This window comes from Oryza brachyantha, chromosome 2, assembly GCF_000231095.2.
Source record: "Oryza brachyantha chromosome 2, ObraRS2, whole genome shotgun sequence".
NCBI lineage: Eukaryota > Viridiplantae > Streptophyta > Magnoliopsida > Poales > Poaceae > Oryza > Oryza brachyantha.
The window spans coordinates 4,287,622-4,312,314 of record NC_023164.2 but is presented as its reverse complement, the minus strand read 5'-3'; the positions used below and the strand labels follow the sequence as shown (position 1 = coordinate 4,312,314).

The 24,693-nt window shown below is 40.3% G+C and overlaps 3 protein-coding genes and 1 non-coding gene across 4 annotated transcripts; 2 read left to right on the top strand and 2 right to left on the bottom strand.

Moving 5' to 3' along the window:
* Positions 1–3,020: 3,020 nt before the first annotated feature.
* Positions 3,021–5,067, top strand: LOC102721712 (glucan endo-1,3-beta-glucosidase 14-like). The gene is made up of 2 exons (XM_040520920.1): positions 3,021–4,558; positions 4,834–5,067. The coding sequence occupies exons 1-2, from the start codon at positions 3,380–3,382 to the stop codon at positions 4,918–4,920; spliced, it is 1,266 nt and encodes a 421-aa protein (XP_040376854.1). The 5' UTR covers positions 3,021–3,379; the 3' UTR covers positions 4,921–5,067.
* Positions 5,068–7,851: 2,784 nt separating this feature from the next.
* Positions 7,852–11,539, top strand: LOC102721429 (SKP1-like protein 5). The gene is made up of 2 exons (XM_040521257.1): positions 7,852–8,237; positions 11,417–11,539. Exons 1-2 carry the CDS (start codon positions 7,920–7,922, stop codon positions 11,537–11,539), a joined length of 441 nt encoding a protein of 146 aa, XP_040377191.1. The 5' UTR covers positions 7,852–7,919.
* Positions 11,540–14,926: 3,387 nt separating this feature from the next.
* Positions 14,927–14,997, bottom strand: TRNAG-CCC. Its single transcript has one exon. It is a non-coding gene; the product is annotated as a tRNA-Gly (tRNA).
* A 1,900-nt stretch (positions 14,998–16,897) lies between these two features.
* Positions 16,898–22,107, bottom strand: LOC102707837 (SEC14-like protein 1). Its single transcript, XM_006646976.3, has 11 exons — positions 21,785–22,107; positions 21,639–21,667; positions 20,084–20,167; positions 19,949–20,002; positions 19,689–19,766; positions 18,621–18,674; positions 18,308–18,367; positions 18,130–18,225; positions 17,918–18,019; positions 17,748–17,828; positions 16,898–17,562 (listed from the first exon to the last, which is right to left on the bottom strand). The coding sequence occupies exons 1-11, from the start codon at positions 21,837–21,839 to the stop codon at positions 17,272–17,274; spliced, it is 984 nt and encodes a 327-aa protein (XP_006647039.3). The 5' UTR covers positions 21,840–22,107; the 3' UTR covers positions 16,898–17,271.
* Between the last annotated feature and the right edge of the window lie 2,586 nt (positions 22,108–24,693).

The window sequence follows — 24,693 nt, the reverse complement described above, 5'->3', positions numbered from 1 at the left end:
AATTCGACTCCATAATCTATATTATAGTAATCTTAAGTGGAAACAAACAAGACGTGAATTAATCATTTAGTAATTTGATATCTCATTTTGCATGATCATCATCTTCTTCCTTCAATACCTTCAAACTCAGTCTAACAACTTGCCGGATATGTTGCTTTGATAGGGTATCCTGTTTTGTCCGGATGAAGAATAGGATACCAACCTTTTAGAGATATTGACTCCCATCATTTTCCTTTTTGAGAAAAAAGAAATTGTATTCTTCAAACAAAAAATAATTACAGATAAAAACTTTTATATATGTGTCTACAGTAAATCAAAAGCAAAAGCTATAAAATGAACCACGATGAAAAAACCACATAATCAAATCCAAAATTAAGTGTTAAATTTAAATTTTGGATTATAAGTCCAAATTCAAGTTGCTAGATGAGAGGTCATTAAATGATTACTCTCAGCACCTTCTGAGCCCGTTTTGAATGTGCTGATGAACATACTTTGTACAAATTAATTTAATTTGTACAAAAAATCCTCAAATGCAGTTCATTGTTGGAGGTCTTAAGGTGCTGAAATGACTTGGAAATTGCAGTTTTTTTTGTGATAGAATATGGAACATATTTTTCTGCAAATGACATTTTCTCCATATTACTGATCATTAAAAATATAATGATATAAGTGGAGTACTCCAGTTTAGCTGAGTTTCAGGAATGGTAGAGGCTTTTCTTTAAGACTGAATGGTAGTATTCGAGCTGAGCACTACATGTCTACTATGACAGGCATCAAAGTATGACATGAAATTTTATAACAAGGATAATTCCATTTATAGGCAGAATGGCCCACCATGTTGTGAGTTGGGCTGGGCCAAGTAAGCCGTGTGGCTATTCGACTCCACACTGCACGTTCATTCAGCCGCGGACTCCGACATCGTCTCGACGCCGGCCACCGCCTCTACGCCTGTTGCCGTGTCAGCCAGCCTCTATGCCTACTGTCCTACGCCCTTCTCCTTGTTCACCTATAGTCGGGAGCATTCTATAAACCTATACACATGCAAAGCAAATTAGGCCTTGTTTAGTTCCCAAATTTTTTTTTCAAAAACATTACATCGAATTTTGGATATCTAAATAAAACATTAAACATATATAAACCAAAAAACTAATTGCATAGTTACGGAAGAAATTTTGAGACGAATCTTTTGAGTCTAATTAGTCCATGATTAGCTATAAGTACTACAGTAACCAACATGTGCTAATGACGGATAATTAGGCTGAAAAGATTTGTCTCGCGGTTTCCAGGCTAGCCATGAAATTCGTTTTTTCATTCGTGTCCGAAAACCTCTTCCAACATCTGATCAAGCATTTAACGTGACACTTCTACCAAATTTTTTTCTCAATCTAAACACCACCTTAGCCAAACGGTAAGCAAAAACAAGCAAAGGTACCAAACCTGCCTTTCGTCTCCCTCCACCACGCACCCCAACTCCCCAAGAGACCACCCCACCGTTTATCAAAATAAATTAGTTGGGCAATGTCCATGCTCTTTAATAATTGGTTGAATTTTTTACCATAAGCAATTAAAATTTCAGATGCTTACATTTTTAAATTAAAAATAAAGCTTGTTACTAATATTATTATTGAAGTGTTTTGCATGTACAGATAAAAATTCAATATCACGTGAAAAGTCTTATACACATTAAGCATTGGATCAGGCTAGTCATGCAGCGACCTGAGCCTCACGTTAAATGTTTTGTCATGGACATAAAAATCATGTAAAAATGTTGTCCGTAACCCCACACACAAAAGGTCATTCCTTCGCTTTTTCAACGAAAAACCGAACTGTATATTTATAAATAAAACTTTTATATACGTATTCGTAGCGATCTAAAAGTCAAGGCTGAAAAATAAACTACGATGGAAAAAAATCTCAAAACATACTCTAAATTTAAAGTTAAAAATTTAAATTTTAGCTTATATAGACATGAGCAAAAGCTAAAAAAAATTAGAGTCCAAAGACTTTTGTTAACTAGACTTCTGGCTCTACCACTGTTCGTGAGTCACCCTCCAGCAACTTGCACTTCCTTCTCACTTCTCAGCTCATCTCTCCCTATCAAAACGTTATCCCTTGCTCAGGAACGGAAAGTAGAATCTCTAAAGAGATGTAGAGACCTATCCGAAACACTTCTTTTTCGTAATTGAACCTAGACCGCTCCTTTTTAAGTGCTTATGCACACAGTTTTATCATTAAAATGATCACACAGTGGAGCCACTTTTAGCATACTATATACTGGAAAATACAATTATCTTTTTAATTGGGCCAAACGCATGTGATACATCTGATCAACTTTGGTTGCAGAAAGACTATGCAATCCTTATTTATAACAAAGTTTAAACCGTAAAGCCTAAAGCTAAGCAACGGCTAAACAACGTATACTAGAGAGTTGCTTTTGAGGTTTAGGCGTTTAGCCCATACAGGTTTTGTTTGAAAAGTATAAACTTTTAAATGCCTATAGATAAGTGGGGAAACATCGAATCCATTAATCATTATTCTTATTGCACTCGATTCACACGTCTTGTTTTGTAGAAAAAGTCGAACGACATATTTACAAATAAAAATAATAATTTTTAAATAAAACATTTACATACGTGTTCTTAGCCATCTAAGAACAATGACCGGAAAATAATAGTCCAGTTATACATACGACCCAATTGTATTATCCGCGTACGACTGAAACGTTTGTAAACATTCATTAGGCAAAGAGGTCAAGTGAGTGACACTGTAGCCGTAGATCAATTGAGTCGTACGTAAGTCGGATGGTTGGGTCGTACGCATAGCAATTACAGTAAAAATAAACTACGATAAAAAACCTTAAAATCAACTTAAATCTATATGTATAAATTTAATTTTTAACTTATAAGCATAAGTAAAAAATAAAAATACGAGAACGTGAAGCACTACGGTTCATGGTCATGAGTTGCCTATGATAGATTGATAGTATGATTTCTGCCTGCCTCGTCAGCATTCCATTTTCTTCCTCCCGGCTTCCACCTCTCCTCTCCTTATCCTTTCTTGGGCGGCAACCTCACGTCGCCGGCCACCGCGTCTCTCCCGACATTCCCTGGGAGGCACAGGGAAAGGAGCAGGGACAAGGAATCTAGTTATATGCGGCTGCGGTGCTCGAGCAGTGCCAGAGCGCGGAGGCAACGCAAGAGATCGGATTCCATGCTTGCTCCGCCATGGCCATTCCATTCTTGGCAACTTTGATCCTTGGCTTGCTCCGGCCGTCCACGGCAACGTACCCGACCGAGAAGGTCACCGGCGTGGGCGCGGGCCGAGATAAGTAGCCGCGGGTGCTTGCCGCCTCGCTGATGGCACTTGCCGCCGCGCCGCCATGCCCACCACCCCGAGGAAAGCTAGAGCTGGAGCCGCCGTCGTCGAGAGGGCGGTGATGCCGGTGTGGGGCGGCGGCGGGAGGTACGGGCGGGTGGTGGCGGCGGCGGTGGTGGTGCTCGGCCTGCTCGCGGCGCGGTGCGACGCGAAGAAGATGTCGTCGTTCGTGGGGACGTACGGGGTGAACTACGGGCGGATCGCCGACAACCTGCCGCCGCCGGCGGAGGTGGTGAAGCTGCTGCGGATGGCGCGGATCAAGAACGTGAAGATCTACGACGCGGACCACTCGGTGCTGGACGCGTTCCGCGGGTCGGGCCTCAACCTGGTGATCGCCATCACCAACGGCGAGGTGAAGGACATCGCGGCGAACCCGGCCAAGGCCATGGACTGGCTGAACGAGAACGTGCAGCCCTACTACCCGTCCACCCGCATCGTCGGCATCACCGTCGGCAACGAGGTGCTCGGCGGGCAGGACGCCGGCCTCGCCGAGGCCCTCGTCGGCGCCGTCGTCAACGTCCACGACGCGCTCAAGATGCTCCGCCTCGCCGACAAGATCGAGCTCACCACGCCGCACTCCGAGGCCGTCTTCGCCAACTCCTACCCGCCCTCCGCCTGCGTCTTCCGCGACGACCTCATGGTGTACCTCAAGCCGCTGCTCGACTTCTTCTCCGGCACCGGCGCCCCCTTCTACGTCAACGCCTACCCGTTCCTCGCCTACATGAGCGACCCGGCGCACATCGACATCAACTACGCCCTCTTCAAGCCCAACTCCGGCGTGCTCGACCAGAAGACCAACCTCCACTACGACAACATGTTCGACGCCCAGGTGGACGCCGCCTACGCCGCGCTCAGCGCCGCCGGCTACCCGGACATGGAGGTGCGCGTCGCCGAGACCGGCTGGGCGTCCGCCGGCGACGCCACCGAGGCCGGCGCCGACCCGGGCCACGCCCGCACCTACAACGCCAACCTCCGCAAGCGCCTCTTCCTCCGCAAGGGCCCGCCGTCCCGCCCCAACCGCGTCGTCAAGGCCTACATCTTCGCCCTCTTCAACGAGAACCTCAAGCCCGGCCCCACCACCGAGCGCCATTACGGCCTCTTCAAGCCCGACGGCAGCGTCTCCATTGATCTTGGCTTCAAGGGCCTCGTCCCCTCCTCCTCCTCCTCCCTCCTCCCATTCATGGTACTTCCTCCTCCTCCTCCTCCTCCTCCTTCTTCTTCTTCTTCTTCTTCTTCTTTGCTTCACCTTCACCATTGTTGATCGATCTAGCTTCTTGTTCATCTTTTCGTTTGCTTGATCGATCTTTGATCGATCTCGATCGATCGTATTTTTATATCGAGAAGTATTAAAATTTTAGTGTAAATTTTAGTATCTCTCGGTACCTGTCAAATTCTGCAAAATTGCTCGTAATTGTTTCTTGATTGAGCTGATTCTTGATGATGTGTTTTGTTTTGCAGAGAGCTCGAGAAAGGGGATGGATTGCACTTGTACAGTACACGGCTACGCTTCTTTCATGTACATTCATTTTTCTAGCTTTAATTTAGTGATCTGATTTACAACCAGATTTAGTTTACTGACTGTCAAAATCGATCTGTCATGCTCATGCCCGTGTGAGAAAAAAGATTCGTTCTTTGGATGCAAATTCCAGGAAAATCGTGGCATCGAAATTCAAAATAATTGCTCCTCCTGTACATCAGATCTGCTCTTCTTGTAGAAAACAGTTTAGCTGGATGTAGTTCTCCTTTCTGAATATGTTCTTCTCATGCTCCATAGCTCAGCAATCAGCATGATCTCCTTAATCCTTTTCACTACCCAGAATTTAACCTAACTATGCCACTTCTCCTTTTCAAACCAGAGTTTGAATTATACCAAGTAAATTTCTCCTCAGTCGAAAACTCGAAACATTACTAGTTCTGTAGCTCAGCCTCATCGTTTTGGCAACAACTTATAAGCATAAGATAAAATTTGAATTTTAGAACTTAAATTTTGAGTTGATTTAGGAATTTCTTTTATCATCATAGTTTATTTTAAAATATTTATTTTTGTGAAGATAAGAACACGTGCATAATTTTTATACATAGTTTTTATACAACGTTTCTCTTATGCTTATCATAAGCGAAACGACGAGGCCTGAATTTTGAGAATCATGTTAGAATTTCCGGTGCGATTTGAGTTTAAAGCCTTCTGAAATACTCAAGGCATCTGACTGCCACAAGCTCTGAACTTAAGCATCAGGCTGCTGTACTGAAGTTAAGGATTGCTTGTGCAGCAAAGAAATCCAATCATCTTCGGCCTCGCAACAACGTAAAGACAGGAGAGATTTGTGATTCTTTACTTATCTTTATGATACAAACAAACACACCCAAAAAATAAAGTTTTAACTTTGAACACATTGACATGAGCAGTTCAGATATACTGCAGAAGATCCCATTTGTGACGGGAGAATATAGCTTCAGGCATATTCGTGTTACTTGCTATCCATTTCGTTTCCATCGTTCCTTTTGCGAAGACAAGACTGATGAAAAGCAGATGCAAAGCGATGATGCGTCATGTATGTAGAATGCTGATGCTGAAGAAACAGTTGCTTCATTACAGTCTTTTTTTCTTTCTTTTCTTTCTTTCACAAGGCTAACGATATGCGCATCTTTCGCTTTCTGATCCTTCATCAAAGCTGGGAATCTGAATAATCTGAAGGACATGGTAGAAAAAAGCATCCTGCTTTTTATATTTTCCTCTCATTTTTAATTTTACGACGACCTGTTTTTATTATTTTCTGGACTTAATCTGCTCATATTACTATAAGGAATCTCTGATCATTGCAACTCCTGTTATCTGAACATGGTTAATCACTGTGAATATATTAATAGCCGACGGTAAGATGATCATGGGCGCACTAACTGCACGCAAAAATCAAATTGAGAAATGAATTGCACTCTTTGGGCAAGATAGCGACAACCTAAACCCATTCTCAATCAAGTTCTCTACTTCTCTAAGTTCTGCTCTCTTTGATTTTTTTATTTATATAAATATTCAATTTTAAACCGAACACGATGACAGCCTCTAAGGGGTGGTTTAGATGGGGCTAAACTTTTTAACCTCATGCCACATCGGATGTTTCGATACTAATTCGAAGTATTAAACATAGACTAATAAGAAAACCAATTTCATAAATGAGTGATAATCCAAGAGACGAATTTTTTAAGCATAATTAATCCATAATCATAGCATATTTACTATAGCATCACATAGGCTAATCATGAATTAATTAGACTCAATAGATTCGTTTCGCGAATTAGTTTAAGATTATGGATGGGTTTTATTAATAGTCTATATTTACTATTTATAATAAGTGTCCAAATATTTAATAGGACAAGAATTAAAAATAAATCACTTGTCCCAAACACCATATAAGAATTCTCCTATCAAAGTAATGGAACAGTTAAATTTACCTGTGGTGAGGGTGAGCCTAAAGACACGACAACTATGCGGGTCCAATGAGGTTGCTGCTATCATTGGGAGTTTGGGACTCTCAACTTTTCCGTCTCACAAGCACAAGGGCCACACTTACTGTTATTAAGCTGATCCTAAGATTTATTAACTATGCATTATTATCAATTATTACTATCACCGTTTCATAATATAAATATTTGACTTTTTTGATTATAACGTTTGACCATTTGTCTTATTAAAAAATTTAGTACAAATATAATAAATGAAAAGTACATTTTTAGAGTTTCATTTGATAATAAAGTAAGTCACAAGTAAAATAAATTATATTTTCATAATTTTTTAAATAAGATAAATAGTCAAACATCGCAAGTAAAAAGGTCAAACATTTTACGATTATGAAACGGAGGGAGTAGTGGCTATGGTCCAATGATTTTGATAGCTGATCGATTTCAAGACCAAGGCTATCAAAAACTATCATTGCGATTTTTATAATGTCTACGGATTAGAGGTGGCAATTAGAGGCAACATGAAAAAATAATGATCACAACACTCTAAATGTTGGTAGCCGCAGTTGAGGTCAGCATTGGCATTAGGTCAGGTTGTTTAGATAACGAAAGAACATTAATTAATTAGATCGTGTCTCTTTTTGCTGGTGCTCCTCGGGTTATTTTGTGCTCCTCGAGTTATTAATATTTTGTTGGTCTATGTTTTATATTAGGATAATATGTTGATCTCTGTTTTATCCGAATTACTTACAAATCAGACGGCATGCATGAGCTGCTGCGTCCACCCCGCCACCGGATTCGCCTCCCCGCAGTTAGCTCTCGGTCTCCTCGCCCAGGTCGGACACTTCTCGTCGTCGTCGTCGTTGCTCCGATCAGCCATGGGTGGATTTTGGAGCGTCTCCGTCTCCGAGCTGGTTTGCCCCCCACGACTTGGACTCCGTCTCCGTCTCCAACTCTTTTTGGCCGCACGGAATAAATACACACCTCCTCACGCTGATCCACCAAACGATCCAAGAGTTCACCACCTTCCCAACAAATCTAGCAGCGAGAGTTCGACGAGAAGGTTGAAACCAACCAATCCAAGACCAATGGCGGCGGCAAAAGAGGGCGGCGACGACGCCGGCAACGTGATCCTCCTCATCAGCTCCGACGGGGAGCAGTTCGAGGTGCCGGAGGCGGCGGCGAGCCTGTCGAGGATCGTGAGCCACATGATCGAGGACGGCTGCACGGAGAACGGGGTCCGTCTCCACAACGTCGCCTGCAGCGTCCTCGTCAAGATCATAGAATACTGTAACAAGCACGCCGCGGCCGCCATGGAGACCGCCGAGGATTTGGAGAGCTTTGACGCCGAGTTCTTCGACGTGGACAAGACGATGCTGTTCGACTTGATCATGGCGGCTAACTACATGGACATCAAAAGTTTGCTGGAGGGAATTCGGTGGATGAGATTAGAAAGGAGGGAAAAGATTATACTTCCGAGTAAGAGGAGGAGATCCGCAGGGAGAACTCATGGGCCTTTTAGATGTAGTATGAAAAAAATATATCACATAGTATAATCAATTATAATTTGTTAATTAAGTAGCTAGCTTAGTACCTACCCATTGTACAGTTTGTATTGATCGTATTAGATGTAATCTCCGTTTTTAAAAGTAAGGAGGATTTAGGGAAGAACTTATTTAGATTTGTTTCTACATTCTTATGTCTAAAGATGGAAGTGGTTATGTCTAAAGATGGAAGATGGAAGTGGTATTGTTTTAGTGTATTTTTTTTAAAGTTTTTATGGAATATTTTAGTGTACCATGGGCCGAAAAAACTCTATATCAGACGATTCAGTAAATAGTTTACACTTCATCTAAACATTACTGGTTTGCTATGGAACAATGCCTCATGGCGCTGACAGACAAGTTGTATGTTGTGCTGTTGTGCCATCGAAAAGATTGCAATGTTTTTTTCGATTGCAATGTTTGCTGCTTCCATGAATCCATGATCTCTAAAATTTGACGATTCTGAAAAATTTGACGATTCTGAAACTAGTCATTTTTTTCTTACAATTTCTGATTTCTAAACCTTGAATTGCTGGCATGAGTGCTGCTTTTCAGGACCTCGAAAATCTGAAGAGTGGAAGAAAGTAGCTTGCTTGCTGCTTCTCTATTGTGGCTCTCTAATATCTGAAACCAATCGCGACGAACCGATAGCTGAAGTCTGAAGAGTGAAGAGTGGTTCAGTTGGTCTAGATGTTCTTTTGTGGATTTTAATCGTGTTTAGAAAATTATTTTGCATTGCTGTTCATTTGTCTTCTTCCAAAAAAACTTAATTATACGTGAGTGTTTCCATTGGATTTATAACTAATTATATTTTAATCATAACTTGTATTATTATATATTTGCAAAGGGTTTTTAAATAATACAAATGTAAAAGACGGACAAAAAGTCAATAGCATTATCTATTAAAATATGAAACGAGTATTAATCTATTATAACATTTGTTTTAGTTAATGCTTAATTAGTTGTGCGCTAAAGAGTTACTCCCTTGAGATCCATAATTCTTGACATTTTGGACAAAATTGTGGTCAAACTTTAAACTTTTGACTATTGATAACTTCTAAAATATGTAGCTAAACATACTACGAGAACATGTATAAATGAGTCACAAATAGTAGTAAACATGTCTTTATTTTGTTTTATATATTTTAATAGAAAATTATGGTCAAATATAGTTTTAGAAGACCATGTTATTGTTCATAAAGAGAAGAACTGTCAAAAAGACCTCAGTTTTTAGATGTGTGGGAAAAGTTTCTGCCTACTCCAAAGAAACTCAGTACCTCTACCATATCGGCAACATCATCTCTACGTCCTCTTAATTGCCATGTCAACCATAACAAATTAAGCATGGCTAGACGCAGAATTAACTGTCTAGTTAAGCTACTATCTGAAGATATGCATGCAAAAAAAATGCGACTCATACAAGTCGTTGTAGTGATGGTGTAAGCAACTCCAATCCCGTACAGGTTCAAATACTACAACAACCCACATAAGACACAGAGCCGTCGTGGACTTCTCTAACATGTCCTTATATATGATGCCACTTCTCAAATGACCTTTTGCATTATTTTTATTCATTAAAAGAATTTGTCAACCAGTCAACAGAAAAGGAGACCAAACTGCATGCCCCTGGCCCCTCTCCCTCTCCTCCTCTAGCCCACCCCCCCCCCCCCCCCCCCCCTTCTCTCTCTCTCTCCAACCGTGCGTTCATGGCCAACGCGCCATCGCCGCTGGCAGCCACCTCCCCTTCTGGCAAGCACCCAATGTCCGGCTCCCCACGCCACCGTCGCCCCGTCCATGACCAGTGCCGCCGAACCAGGAGCTGCCGGACCTCCGGGAGACGAGCCGATGGGCCGGGGTGGCTGGCCAAAGCATGTGTCGTCGTCCTCCCCCCCCCCCCCCCCTCACACGGTCATCGGATCTAGCGCCGCCGGCAGCGGGTGCCCGTCGGTCTGCAGATCGTTAGCGTCGGGCGACGGTGAGTGGGGCAGCGAACGTCGGGAGCTCGCCGGCTGAACGCGTCGGCATCGGCATGTCGGCGTCCTAGCCTCGCCCCTGCCCGACTGGAGGAGGCGACGTCGAAAGCTGGAGCCGCCGTTGCGGTGGAGGTGCAACAAGCGGCCGCTGGCACCAGATGCGGCGGAGCCCGCCAACGAGGAAGGGGTGTCCATGACCATCGACGGGGCCAGCCCCATCTCTAGGTCGATGCTAACGAGCAGCTCGGCCGCCCTGCATGCAGAGAGGAGGGAGAGGGGCCAGGGGCAATTCGGTCTCTTTTTTGTTGACCGGTTAACAAAAATTCTTAATGAATAAAGATAATGCAAAAGAGCATTTGAGAAAAATAACATCAGATATAGAGTCATATTAGAGAAGCCCACAGTGACATGACTATTTTAACGAAGCCGTCCGATTTTCTGGCTAAAATAGCAAATTCCTCCGTAACCAAGTGTGCTTCCTCCCTAAACATATTGTCAAAGTTGCCACAAAAATCACACCATTAGTCTACTGCATATACCAAGATAATGCATATGAGTTTTCTGTTTTTCTTCTTGAAAAAAAAACGAGATCCATGTTAAGAGAAATCTAAAAAGTTTCTTGTGGACTAAATGTCAAAGGTGCATCAACATATGCATGAGCTATCCTCCGGTCCATCATGGATTAAGCATGACAGATCATCAGCTATATTTTCTTTCCCAGGCATCTTACTCATACGATCAAGCTGAAAGCACCCCAATCTTATGAACAGTATCAGTCCTAGGCTCTAAAGTTGGGCACACATTAATGATATGCTTTCTTGCTCCAAACAAAAGGGTTAGTATAAAAGGGATTAAGAACCGTGCATTCTAGAGCAATGTATGTACTAAAGTTTAGTTTACTTTTGACATGACTGTGGTATCATTTAAAATCTCTTATGGATTTTAATTCCGATGGAGTGAAGCAATATTTGGTTGTAGTGCGTATGAGATGTTGGAGTGAAACAAACATAACCATATACTCCTTAACTAGTCCGTATGCTATTTGACTTGATCATGGCAGCCAACTACATGGACATCAAGAGGTTGCTATATCTCGCAACCCAGCACGTCGCGGACGTGATCAAGGGAAAGTCAGTGGACGAGATCAGAAAGGAGTTCGGTATCAGGAATGATTATATGCCGGAGGAGTAGGAGATCCGCAAATAGAACAACTATGCCTTTCAAGTATAGGTGTAGCATGAAAAAATAATATATCACGTAGTATAATCGTAATTTGTTAATTAAGTAACTAGCTTAGTATCTATCCGTTGTACCATGTATTAGATATATCATATTTGTTGTTTTGAACATATTAGATGTAATCTCCCTTTTCAAATGTAGTCAGAAGGATTTACAGATGAATTTATTGGGTTTTATTTCTACAATCTTATATCTAATGATGGAAGTAGTATTGTCTTAGTATGTTTTTTTTAAGTTTTTACAGAATATTTTGGTGTGCCATGGGTTGAAAATACTCTATATCACATCATTCAATAAATAGTTTACACTTCATCTAAACATTAATAGTTTGCTATGAAACAATGCCTCTCACATTGATGGCACTGACAGCCAAGCTGTATGTTGTGTTGTTGTGCCATCGAAAAGATAGCTGATCGTAATGTTTGTTGCTTCCATGATTTCTGAAATTTGACGAGAGAGATTGTGAAAATAGTCTACTTTTTTGCTTCTGATTTCTGAGAAACTTACCTCAATACTGCTTCTCTTACTTGATTTCTGAGAAACTTAACTCAATGTTGTTTCTCTTATTGGTGTTCAGATCCTCCGTAGCTCACTGATACGTGAGCCTCAGAGGCTATAGGGCTCCATATATCAGTGAGCAGAGGATCCTATTTATAGACGCGGATTCAGTGATATTGACCCGTGATATTCTCGGTGACATTGAGTCACTGACATATGGGATCCACGTGGGTCCAGGCACATATGGGTCCCACATGTCAGTGACTCAATGTCACCGAAAATGTTACTGGACAATGTCATTGAATCCGAATCCCGTATTTACTCTGGCTTCTAAACCTTGAACTGCTTGCGTGAGTGCTGCTTCTCAGGATCTCGAAAATCTGAAGAATGGAAGAAGAAAACAGCTTGCTTGCTCTATTGCTGAATTCCGAAGAGTGATTCAGTTGCTTCATGGCTCTCTAATCTCTGAAACCAATCGCAACGAACTGTTTGTTGGTCTAGGTGTTCTTTTGTGGATTTTAACGACGTGTTTACCTGGTGACCCCTCGTGCAATCGTGTTTAGAGAACTGTTTTGCATTGCTGTTCAGTTTTCATTGGTGTCAACACTCAACAGCAAGTTTAGTGAGCACGCAAACATAGAAAGTCATACTCCGGCCGTGTTCGGCAGTACTTATTAATTTATATTCCCTATTTTTCACGCGCACGGTTTTCAAACCATTAACCGATGTGTTTTATACGAAAATTTTCTTCAGAATATCATATTGATTTATTTTTATTTTTCATAATTAATAATTAATTGATCATGTATTAATCTATAACTACGTTTTTCGTGTTAGATAAGCGAGGTACAGCCGAATGCGGCCTCCCTCGGCCTCCCTCGGTATTTTAGCAGACAGCCAGACACAATTAACTTTTAATGTACACTTTGCCATTTGTCTTCTTAAAAAAATTTAATTATACATCGAGTATTTCCATTGGATTTATAACTAATTGTATTTAATCATAACTTGTATTATTATATATTTACAAAAGGCTTTTAAATAATACAAATGTAAACTTGTACCAAAAAGTCATTAGAATTGTCTATTAAAATATGAAACATGTATTAATCTATTATAACATTTGTTTTAGTTAATACTTAATTAATTGTGTGCTACCAATTTAATCCCTTGAGTTCCATAATTCTTATTATTTTGAACAAGATTATGGTCAAACTTTTAAAATTTTAACTATTGATATCTACCTTCTAAAATATTCAGCTAAACACACTACGAGAACATGTATAAATGAGTCACAAAGAGTATTTTAATAAAAGTAGACATGTTTTTATTTTGTTTTATATATTTTAATAGAAAATCACGGTCAAATATAGTTTTAGAAGACCGTGTTGTCGTCCAAAATGCTAAGAATTGTCAAAAAGAACTCAGTTTTAGGTGTGTTGGGGGAAGTTTTTACTTGCTCCAAAGAAACTCAGTGCCTCTACCACATCGGGAACATTATCTCTAGGTTTTTGGTTTCACATCGACTCCTAATATGGATATTTTATTAAAAGCCAAGATGCTTTGCTTTAGCACAGGCTATCTAGAGTCGAAACAACAAGCGGAATACCTACTCTCACTGCTGCGGTAACCGTTTATAACAGACGGCTAAAACGCATCTTCACAGACGAGAGTTGGAGACGAATGCAATAAATCGTCTGTGAAGATGGAGCATCTTCGCATGCGGCTTGGCAACTGCACGAGGAAATAGTCTTCGTAGGCTACACACCGCACAAGCCGCCTGTGAAGATGCATTTTCACAGGCAGTGTGTTACTCTCGATCAATGGTAACTACTTCTTTTCACGCCGACTCACAACATGGTTATTTTATTACATGGCAAGATGCTTGACTCTAGCACAGGCCATCCAAAGTCGAAACACCAAGACAAACTCGTACTCTCACTACTCCATAAACTGTTTATAACAGGTGGCTAAAACACATCTATACATGCGGGAGTTAGAGACAAATGCAATAAATCGTCTTATGAAGATGGATCATCTTCACAATAGTCTTAGTATGCGACGCACCCCGCAAGCCACGTGCGAAGACGTATTTTCGAAGACTGCTTCATTTCTTGCAGTGGTAGTGTGCGCCACCTGCGAAAACTCATTCCCTGCGATACACCGTCCATGAGTGAGCGTGGACAATGCACTGTTCGTGATTGAGCTCCTTCAGATCGAGGGCCACCACTACCGCGATGACGATGACACCACACCGCCCGCGCATCGCTCATTTGGGGATATTTTTTTCCCTTTTTGCGCTGGCAGGTGTGATTTTTATTTTGCGCCTGTTTTATTAGGCATGTACACAGAAGACATTGGTCTGTGTTTTTTTTTTGTTTAATTGCGTGTGCAAGTGCTGCCTCTATTTTTTTTGGGGGGTATTTTTTTTAAAGAAATTTGAGATGAAATGTACTCTGTGCATAACATAAATTTAATATTGAAAATAAAATTTTTGATTGAAAAGTTTTTTTTTGTTTAATTGCGTGTGCAAGTGCTGCCTCTATTTTTTTTTGGGGGGGTATTTTTTCTAAATAAATTTGAGATGAAATGTACTCTGTGCATAACATAAATTTAATATTGAAAATAAAAATTTTGATTGAAAAGTTTTTTTTGTTTAATTGCGTGTGCAAGTGCTGCCTCTATTTTTTGGGGGGGGGGGGTATTTTTTAAAAAGAAATTTGAGATGAAATGTACTCTGTGCATAACATAAATTTAATATTGAAAATAAAAATTTTGATTGAAAAAGGTGGAGGTGAAAGAATGTTAGGTCAAAAAAGTATCAAGTAAATAAGATGATTCTGCGCATCCGGGGAATCGAACCCCGGTCAGTACCGTGGGAGGGTACTATGATACCACTACACCAGATGCGCTTTAATGCTGAATAGAACACTAGTATGTTAATCCTAGTTTGTCTAAATGAAATAACTTTTTGCTACTCTTACGTAACCATATAGCCATAAATACACACGAGGGTTCACGTGTCATAGATAATGAGTGATAAATCTATTATCGTCTATTTTTAAGAGTGGTGAAAAGTTAAATGCCACCCAGAATCCTGATCGGTCGCCCATCCAATATTCCAACGCAGCCATTTTGGACTGAAGACAGTTCGTGCTTAGGACAAAAATGGTTGTCAATGGTAGCCATACTACAGTGAACATCACGATCAGTCGATACATAGAAACCTCGTTTAAAACCTTAAGAAGATATTTCCTTGCTTGGTGCGTGTCTTCTAAATAGTTTATAAAAAATAAATACAAATACGTAAGATTAATTTTAAATTATACAGGTTGCAATAAAAGGACAATTATAACTGAATATTTGTAAAGTAGTTAGAGTTTAATTTGTTTTTATGACGTATATAGTTTGAATTTAGACATGTATAATTATGGGGTGACATCATATCTTAATCTATATTGTTAAACTTTTAAACTTTTTTATAACTATTTAGATGATATATAAAACGAGAGGATATCCTTTCAAGTGATTAGAATCCATTTCCGACCTACAGTAGCACAGTAGTCAACATTAAGAATTTTGATTAGTTTATTTTAGTAGTTAAGCTCTATTTTTATATTTTTTTCACTTTTTATTTAATATCGTTGACTTTTAAATCTACGTTTATCTATTTGTCTTTTTCAAAATATATGTATATATAACCATTAACTATTTTGTTATAATTTAATTTGTTACTAAATGAACTTTAAGAATAATTCATAATTTTGCATATGTATGTAAAAGTTTTGAATAAAATAAGCGGTTGAACGTAGATCTAAAAGTCAACTGTATCAAATAAAATAAATAAGAGTGAGTAATTCATAATCGTTTGAACCTATGTAATAATTGGCGATGGAATAAATTCCATAGTTCTAAATAAACAAATCAAAACCCAACCAAGTCCTGACACGGCGCCCGCGGCGGCGAAAGGCCGATCGAGCAAGCGGCGGCGTGCGGCGCCGGTGCGGGCTACCAATGCTCGGACCAGAGGCGCCACCAGCGGGTCACGGCATTGCCCGCGGCGGCGCGGAGGGAGGCGCCACGATGGTGGTCATTCGGCGGCCGGCGAGATGCGGCGCCTTCGTCATCGGCGTGGAGTTGCGGCCGCGCTCGACGTCGTTCCGCTCGCCCGCCGCACGGGCGCGCTCAATCTCGCTCCTCAACACGGCGACGAAGACGGCGGCGGCTCGGAAGCCGTCCATGTCTCCATTCACGGCGCGACTCCGAGGTAGCCGAGTGCAACCTGACCTAGCTCGGATCTCATCTAGGTAAGCTAGCGCCCGCACGCGCGCGGGGTGTTCGTCCAGATGCTTTTGGGCTTGTGGGCTCTCGGGTGTCTCTTGCATCTGCTTCTACACAGGTCTCAATTTCACCCTTCCTTTGGTTGATTATACTTATAACTAAAAATTAAATTTTAAAACTTAATCTTAAAGTTATTTTTTTGGTTTTTATTCATAATTTATTTTACAAAAATTACTTTTAAATCACTATAGATACATAAAAGTTTAGGGATTTTTTTTGTTGCTTACCAACTCATTTTGTAGCAAGCGCAAAATGAATGAGTAATTGACTTTTTGCCACTCTTACGAATGGTGATAACAGATCTATCACTGGACTGCATGAGGTTTACATGTCATAGACAGTGAGCGACAAATCTTAAGAGTAACACATGAGTTAAGTGTCCCGTTGCAAAAATAGTCACCATTCCCATCTGAAAGACAAAAAAAACAATAATCCATAAAGAAAATGATGCAGCATCCCGGGGCAAAACTGTGCTTAAGCTTAAAAAAGCTTTTCTTTTAAGTCCTTTAACATCCATGGATCTCCTTTTAACAGCTTTAACATATGCAGGTTACAGCTTACACTAACAAAACATGTTTATGATTCTTCATATCCATCTAGTCCATATACACTGGTGACCGCTGGCTGATCTCTCCCACTACCAACTCAAGTCTGCATCATTGTTTATTTGCATCATCATGGGAACAATAATGCAAGAACTTGCATTGCTGCTGCTGTATTCCCCCCCCAGCAAATGGGGGGCTTGTCAACCAAATTATGACTGACATGGACAGTAGTAATCAACTCCATCAGATTCAGAGGTCACCAGCAATGGGTTAAGGTGTTCTGCAGATGCCCAGCATTGGCTAAACCTTGTGGCCATTGGTGGATCCATTCTGCTCACCGATCTTTTGGAACTCAGCTTGGATGACCTCCACGATCTTCGCGTCATCCGGATCAGGCTCGGGAATGCTCACATGTAATGATCCCATCTTGATGAGTTCCCTGTGTGATGCTTGTTCTTCGATGTGACCATAAAGCTCTTTGTGGAAAGGATGGTCGAATGAGAAGCAGTCATCGGTGTCAGTAGAAGAATGTTTGGATGAGCCAGAGCCCTCGCGGCGGCAGAAATGTGGAAGAGATGAATAGTCCATGATCTACATTAGTCAAGAAATGAAAGATTCAACAAACTTTGAATATTGGAGAAAAAAAAGAGAAGAATTGTTCGTTCTGCACCACTAGAAATTCATGGAAGAAAGGTAATTTCACTTCACGGCTGAGAATCTGTGGATACAAGACCACTAGAGAGGTAAAGAATAGCCCGGCGAATTACTGAATTTACCTTCAGAAGTTCATCCCTCCCACAACCATGCAAAACTTTAACCTTCTTTTTTGTCCTCTCCTGTAACAGGGGTTTCACAACCTACCAGAAAGGTCAGATGAAATGTCTTGAGTCTTCACTTTTACTACAAAAGTTACTAGCACAGAGTTACGACAGAACAAATCATGTACCTTCCAACATGCAGAAAATATATAGGGAACATTAACTACATAGTAAGTCTCTGTTTTTTCAGGGTAGTTCAAATCATCAACAGTTGAGATTGAAGTCAACATCTGTAGTCCATATTGACAAGAAACATGTCATCCTATCTTGCCAAAAGCAACAGAAGTGACGGGCAAAAATAAACTATACAAAATTTGAGGAAGAGTGGTAAAGAACATACCTTCATTTGGCTCAGTGCTGACAACTTCAAACCAGTCATGTCCAAAACTTTTACACAGGTGGTAACAGGCCGTCCAAACTTTTCCGTCAACATGGGCTAATTTGGAGACATGTATATCCATAAGAAAAAACTCTATGCACTAACATAAACAGGTTGGAGTCTTTACTCTGATACTCACCAAAATTACACGGTCCCGGTATTCGTTAATCTGAATATGAGATTGCACATAGTAGTGGACCTGAAAACATAATATGTCTACTTTTAGTTGATAAAGTGCAATTTAAGTAAAATGGAGCAGACTGCCGCCAAAATCGTAAGCTGGTCATATGAGATCATTATCTAGGTTTCAATAGGTTGCCAATCAGTGTTAATATTGTGTAAAAAGTTACAACAACAAATCTAATATTTATTTACATGACAGAAGGTAAAATAAACTTGCTTCATGACTTTGACTGCAGCCTTTTGAATAAATAGTAAGCATCTCAAATTACCGAAGCTTTGTCATATGTGCTCTGCCCAACACCAATGGCAAAAACTGGAAGGCCCTGAAAAGGAGAGAAGAAATATATAATAGCAGGTTTGATTAACTAGAGTAGCATGCATGGCATATTTTGGCATTAAAAGCGTCAAGGAGTGTATGCAAGCAAAAGCACAACAGGAAAGGACATTAAATGGGCAATCCAAAATACACAACTATAAGTGAGAAGTTTCGCCTTATTTTAAAACTACACTTCATACTAAAAGAAGGCAATGGTGATGGTGCTGGCGATTCTCCCTTCCCAGTCCCCACATCCTTTACACTACATTTTTTACAAAGTGACCACTGGAAGTTCTTCAATAGTACAGGGTAGTCCTTCTGCATATTGTCATCTACTAACTTTGGCCTTCTAACATAGAAATTTAACACGGAATGGATAAATATGACTGAGTTGTCACATGATATATATGTAGACATGTAGTATACAAGCTAATTTTACTGTTAGAGTTGTGTAAACACTGTCAAGGGTGTGTTCCCCAAGAAAACATCACATCAATTTGTTTGGAACAATATTCAGAAATGTCTGAATCATTTGTATACATAGAGAACACATGGAAATTTAGCTAGCATCTAAGATAAAATATTGTTAAGTTAGCTGCAACAGTCAGAACTCAGAACATCAACCGAGAGAATATTGTAAGACGCCACACTTCATGGCTTCAGTTTGAATTTTACACCAATAAACTTATGTCATATCTTGCTTTACAGTCCCAAAAATTGCTTCCACTGTGACACATTCCATGGAAGATTAAATGCTAGCATCTTCAAATGTAGCCATATTTTCTCAGTGCATTTACCTTTTCTTGTGTCAATAAGAATACTACAATTAACCAGTAAAAAAGTACCCAGACATGAATTAACTACAAGCCAAGCTGTTTGCCAAACCCCACCGAGATAATAACATGAATATTTCATACACATTGGAGTTAGGTGCATAGAGAGAGACAAATTAGTTGCTTCACGATCAATGTATGCTGGACAAGAATCATGCTTCATCACAATCAATCGGATGTGGGCATACCTCCTTTGTGTACCCTGAGAGTCCAACAAGTTGCGTATCACGTATTGATCTGTACAAATCTACTGGGACTATAGGCCTCTGTACATGGTCAATTTAGACAGTGATCAGCAATTATGAAATAATGTATGAGATCAACATAATGAGTACAAGTGTGAAACAAAAGACTGAAACTATGACAGGTAAATGATTCTGCCATAGATTTCTGATTAGCAGATATACAGTAAAATATGACAGGATTGTAGTCTAGAAGAAGTGCTCACCTCTAGAACGGAATCAATTTCGTTTTGAATCCTCCAATTCAAAGAGTCCACAAGCTGCATATTTGTAAACAGCTAAGCAACAGTTTTCAAGAGCACTCTTTTCAGCACAGAACAGATAAGTATGAAATATATTACCATTTTATGAGCCTTAGATACATTCCACTCTCTTGCTTTAAGAAAACGCAATAATGTTTCTTTGGGATAGCCCTGGTGCACATTCTGAGAAAACAGATGTGTTAAGAAATTTTCCTTAACTCAAGCAATATTCAATTTGCAAGTCACAAGGATAATTTGAAAATCAATCATACTACATCAATACCATCCATGTGAAGCACTGAAAGAATTAGCAACCAATACTATATATTCAGGTCGTGTATATATCTGTTGGTGCAAAGATAGGTTATATAGTGTAATATATGCTGGTTATGGTATTTATTTTACTTAGTTGCAGGCTGTAAATTTTTTTGTGCACACCAGTAGTGACAATGTTTTCAAGATTTAACGAACTCTTGGAGGACAAAACTAAATGCATTGACTATTGTTGCTTCAACCCAAAAAAATAGGAGAAGGGGAAAATGTTTCTGAAACTCTCTGGTGGAAACTAATTGTAGGTGTAGAATAATCTGTTATTGGAGAGTTGCATGTATGGATAGATGCATTACAGGGTATTGGTGGTTCTTGTCTACTTTAACCCCAGTTGACTACTTCTTGGTAAAAGGATCAAGTGGATGTTGAGTTCAGTCATTAATCTTCTAAAGGCAACCGAAAGAAGCAAGAAGAAGTTAGGAGGATTCCAGCATCAGATTAATGAGCAGCCACAACACTTTTTTGGTTCCTGAATGTTTTCCCATCCTTGACCACTACAACAAATGGAATCGATTCTGCACTTCTTACAGGCTGTGATGCAGTAACCAATATATTCCACTCCAGAACAAGTTGGCATCTCATTATCTCATATGTATAACATGTGCCTCTTAACTTTTAGAGAACATTTAGGGAACTGATAATGCCACGTGTTTGGCACGTGTCTCCAAACTTTGAGCTACATTGTCGGTTAGCGTTAGTGGCCAATAAAGGGAATATGGCCAGCACTGAGAAAAGTTCCTACGACACTGGTAGCAGTGAATGGTATACTTATTGATGATTGTCGAATAACTCCAAAACAACTTAGCGTAGTTAACAGACTGTAGATCAGCCACTTCATCCGTTGCGGGAGCCAGGAGACAGCATGTTTCACGACATCATGAACGAATAGCAACCCATGCAACCATGACAAACTTCATGGAGCATGCAAATCAACTAAACTACAGCCATATACTACACAAATCAAGCATCAAGCCACAGGCATTTGAGTTAACTTTCCATTCCATGTTCTTGTCCACGGATCGCGCACCGCTATCCGATCACACCACTCCCCTAGCAGTCTATCACTACATTGGCCAAGAAAAGTGGTTAAGAAAAAAAGCTCCATTTTGAACTGATCATATATGTTATATCCAGATTCTAACTGTTGACAGGCTCACTCTCACACTCCAAATCAGATCAAATCCGCAGTTTTCGCTGAAATCAGCTAATCTACACTAGGATCCAGCCACACAGACTAAACAATCTACAAGAAACAGCACCAAGATCCAAGCTTTGGCACGAGCTGCCGACATGGGAGAGGGAAGGGGCACCCCCAGATCCGTACCTGGAACGTCCTCCGCAGCGGCGCCTCCACTGCAAAGATCCACACCAACACGAGCATCATGTCAGATCACCGCGGCAGATACAAGTCGCGAGCCAAGAGGAAGAGAAGAGAGCCCGAGCCGAGCCAGCTCGAAGGCGCCCACCCACCTTGCTCCATCAGGAGGCCGAGCTGCTTGGCGGCGTCGTCGGCGGCGGCCGCCATTGCCGCGGGGGGAGGCTCTCGAGATCGGCGGCAACCGGAAGCGGAAGCGGGAAGCCACGAGCTGGGGTGGCCGGCCAAGATTCGGGGTGCAGGTCAAAGAAGGGGGATCCTCTCGGGCCCGCACGTCGAGCCGTGACTCCGGCGGGGCGGCCACGGCGACCCTTCCTCTCCCGCCGGCGATCGAGAAGAGGAGGGAGAAGGGTGGCGTGGCGTGCGTTGCACTGATACGGAGCAGGGGGTTGCTGCTTGCTTTGCTGCTTGAGCTGCAGCTTCTTCACCTGAGAGAAGATCCCGTTGCCTAAAAAGGGCAAAACAAATGGAGAAAATTGGGGATTTTTTCTTCGTTTGTACTCCCTCCGTTCCAAGTATAAATCTTTCTAGCATTATCGATAGTGATGAATCTAAACACATATATAAAATATATATATTTATCCATCCGTGAATGTAGATAAAGCGAGAAAGACTTACAATATAAAATGGAGATGTATCTCTCTAAAAATTTTTTTTTGGTAGTTTTTGTATTTCCTCATTTCTTCCAAGCTGATGTGCTTGAAAAAGGCTGGATGGGCTTGTTTAGGCATGTAGTATTTGTAGTTGTAGCTAGCTGTATCTGTTTGTGAGGGAAACTATCATTTGGTAGGTTATGATACTCTTGTCACTCTTGCTTTTCAAGTATGATATTTCCTTTTTTATCCTATATGTTTTCATATTTAAGAATGAGCGCCCGCTACGCATATGATTATTTTTACTATAATTCTACGATAAAACGTTTCTCTCCAAACGCGCTTGAGTTAGGTTCCCCTGTCGTTCGCATCGTTATGATTGATCGTTCCAGTTCCAATATCGAAGAAAAAAAATCATATGCGCAATATTTTCTAAATAGGCAAAATTTGTTAGAGGACATAAAAAAACACGTAATTAGCTGATGGACACCGTAAGATCAGGAATTTGCTGCAGGGCACTAAAAAATGTGGTAATTAGCTGGTAGACACTCCGGCCATTATTTATTTATTTCTAAGTAAAAAAATTTAAAAATGACGAGATTGCCCTCGATGGCCGAGTCGCTGCTATCCTCGTCGCAGCTAGGTCGCCGCCTCTACCACCGGCTCACTCGCCTTGTAGGCTAGGGTTCGGGAGTGGTGTGACGCCTAGACCGACCGGGTCTAATTCGACCGGACCCAATCGGCATAACGGGTTGGCCACCGTGGGCAATCTCGTCATTTTTAAAATTTTTGACTTAGAAATAAATAAAATAATAGTCGGAGTGTCTACCAGCTAATTACCATATTTTTATGGTGCCCTGCAGCAAATTCGTGATCTTACGGTGTCCACCAACCAATTACGCGTTTTTTCGATGTCCTATAGCAAATTTTGCCTTCTAAATATCACGTGCATTCAGCTAGTGCTTATTAAAAAATCGTGGCAAAATTCCTTTTTACGAAAACAAATATGTGATTTTTTTTCTTATACAGTACATTCAGCTACATAGCTAGGAGACATTATGCTTAAATTGGACCGTCGAATTATATCGGTACGTTAATCATTATATCAAAATATTATGATTCTTTTCTTAAATCCAAACCTAGAAAGTTCTCCCTAGTTGCCTCGCCCTGCTGCCTCGCATATGAGAGGATGCGATCAACTTAATTAATTAGCGGCCTGATTGTTGCAAATGTCCTTCTTGGTAACCGCAATTTCGCATCCGACGCAAATAAAGAAATGATAAGCCAGAAATTCAGGAAAAGTGCAACGTATAATCCCGAAAGAACCAAAATTTAGTCCATTTCACTCAATAATACAAAAGAAATCAATTCTTTGACATGCAACTTTTTTTTTCAAATCTACCCTTTCGTATTCAAACTATGACGTGTACTATAATTGACATATTCCATTAAATTAGATGGACCATCCGTATTAATACGATGGTACACTAAACTTTGTTTGGTGTTTCGCTGAGTTAAAGTCTACCGTCGACTTGTCATGGACTATACTTTATGGATTTTGGGCTGTATTTTTTTTTGCCGATGAAAGATAATCTATTTTATTTTTGTTATCTTTTAAAAAATACAGCATTTAATATTCCAAGAAGTGTATAATTAACTACTATAAAATTGAGAATCTAATTTGCAAAGGTGCGATGACGAATTTCTATATAGTATTTTTTAAAAAAAGGTACAATGTTTAGTATTTTAGAAAGTGTTCTAGTGAAAGTTGAGAAATAATAGCCCTTTTCGTTACAATAGAGAAGCACTGTACCCCCTCTTTTTTTTTCTTGTGATTATAAACCAAAATTTAAATTTGGAGTTGATTTTTATTTTTTATTCTATTTTCGGCCAATGTTTTTAGATCATTGAGAATATGTATATAAAAGTTTTACCTACAATTTTTGTTAATCGTTAATAAATTGTTTTATTTATACTTATTAGAAGCAAAACCACTAGGCTCTGTCAGAACAATGTTTTGAGTCTGCTGCACTACTCACATTTCATTGTGCCTTCGGGGAAACACTGTGTCAGATTATAGCAACATTTTGATCTCGTGTGTCAATTTTAGATCAAATATGAGAAAGACTAGCTATTTTCACACCGCTATTCATCTTTGCCGTAGCTGCAGATGTTCTCGTTCCTTTATTATATCTGTTGCTAAAATGAAAATTATGGGTGATCGTGAAAAGAAGTCAAATGACATATTTATATATAAAAATAAGTTATGAATATAAATTTTACATACGTATTCTTAGCGACCTAAAATTCAAGGCTGGAAAATAAACTTTAGTGAAAAACCCCAAAATCAACTCCAAATTTAACTTTGATAATTTAAATTTTGTCCTACAAGCATAAGCGAAAAATTGGTG

Bases quoted from the DNA above. Each gene is read 5' to 3' on its own strand.
- LOC102721712 (XM_040520920.1), top strand. From the start codon at position 3,380: ATGCCCACCACCCCGAGGAAAGCTAGAGCTGGAGCCGCCGTCGTCGAG. The intron at 4,559-4,833 runs GTACTTCCTCCT...TTTGTTTTGCAG, and splicing joins CCTCCCTCCTCCCATTCATG to AGAGCTCGAGAAAGGGGATG.
- LOC102707837 (XM_006646976.3), bottom strand. From the start codon at position 21,839: ATGGCGGCCGCCGCCGACGACGCCGCCAAGCAGCTCGGCCTCCTGATG. The intron at 18,368-18,620 runs GTAATTTGAGAT...TTATGTTTTCAG, and splicing joins GCACATATGACAAAGCTTCG to GTCCACTACTATGTGCAATC. The intron at 17,829-17,917 runs GTACATGATTTG...CCTTTCTGGTAG, and splicing joins TATTTTCTGCATGTTGGAAG to GTTGTGAAACCCCTGTTACA.
- LOC102721429 (XM_040521257.1), top strand. From the start codon at position 7,920: ATGGCGGCGGCAAAAGAGGGCGGCGACGACGCCGGCAACGTGATCCTC. The intron at 8,238-11,416 runs ATGGACATCAAA...GCAGCCAACTAC, and splicing joins TGATCATGGCGGCTAACTAC to ATGGACATCAAGAGGTTGCT.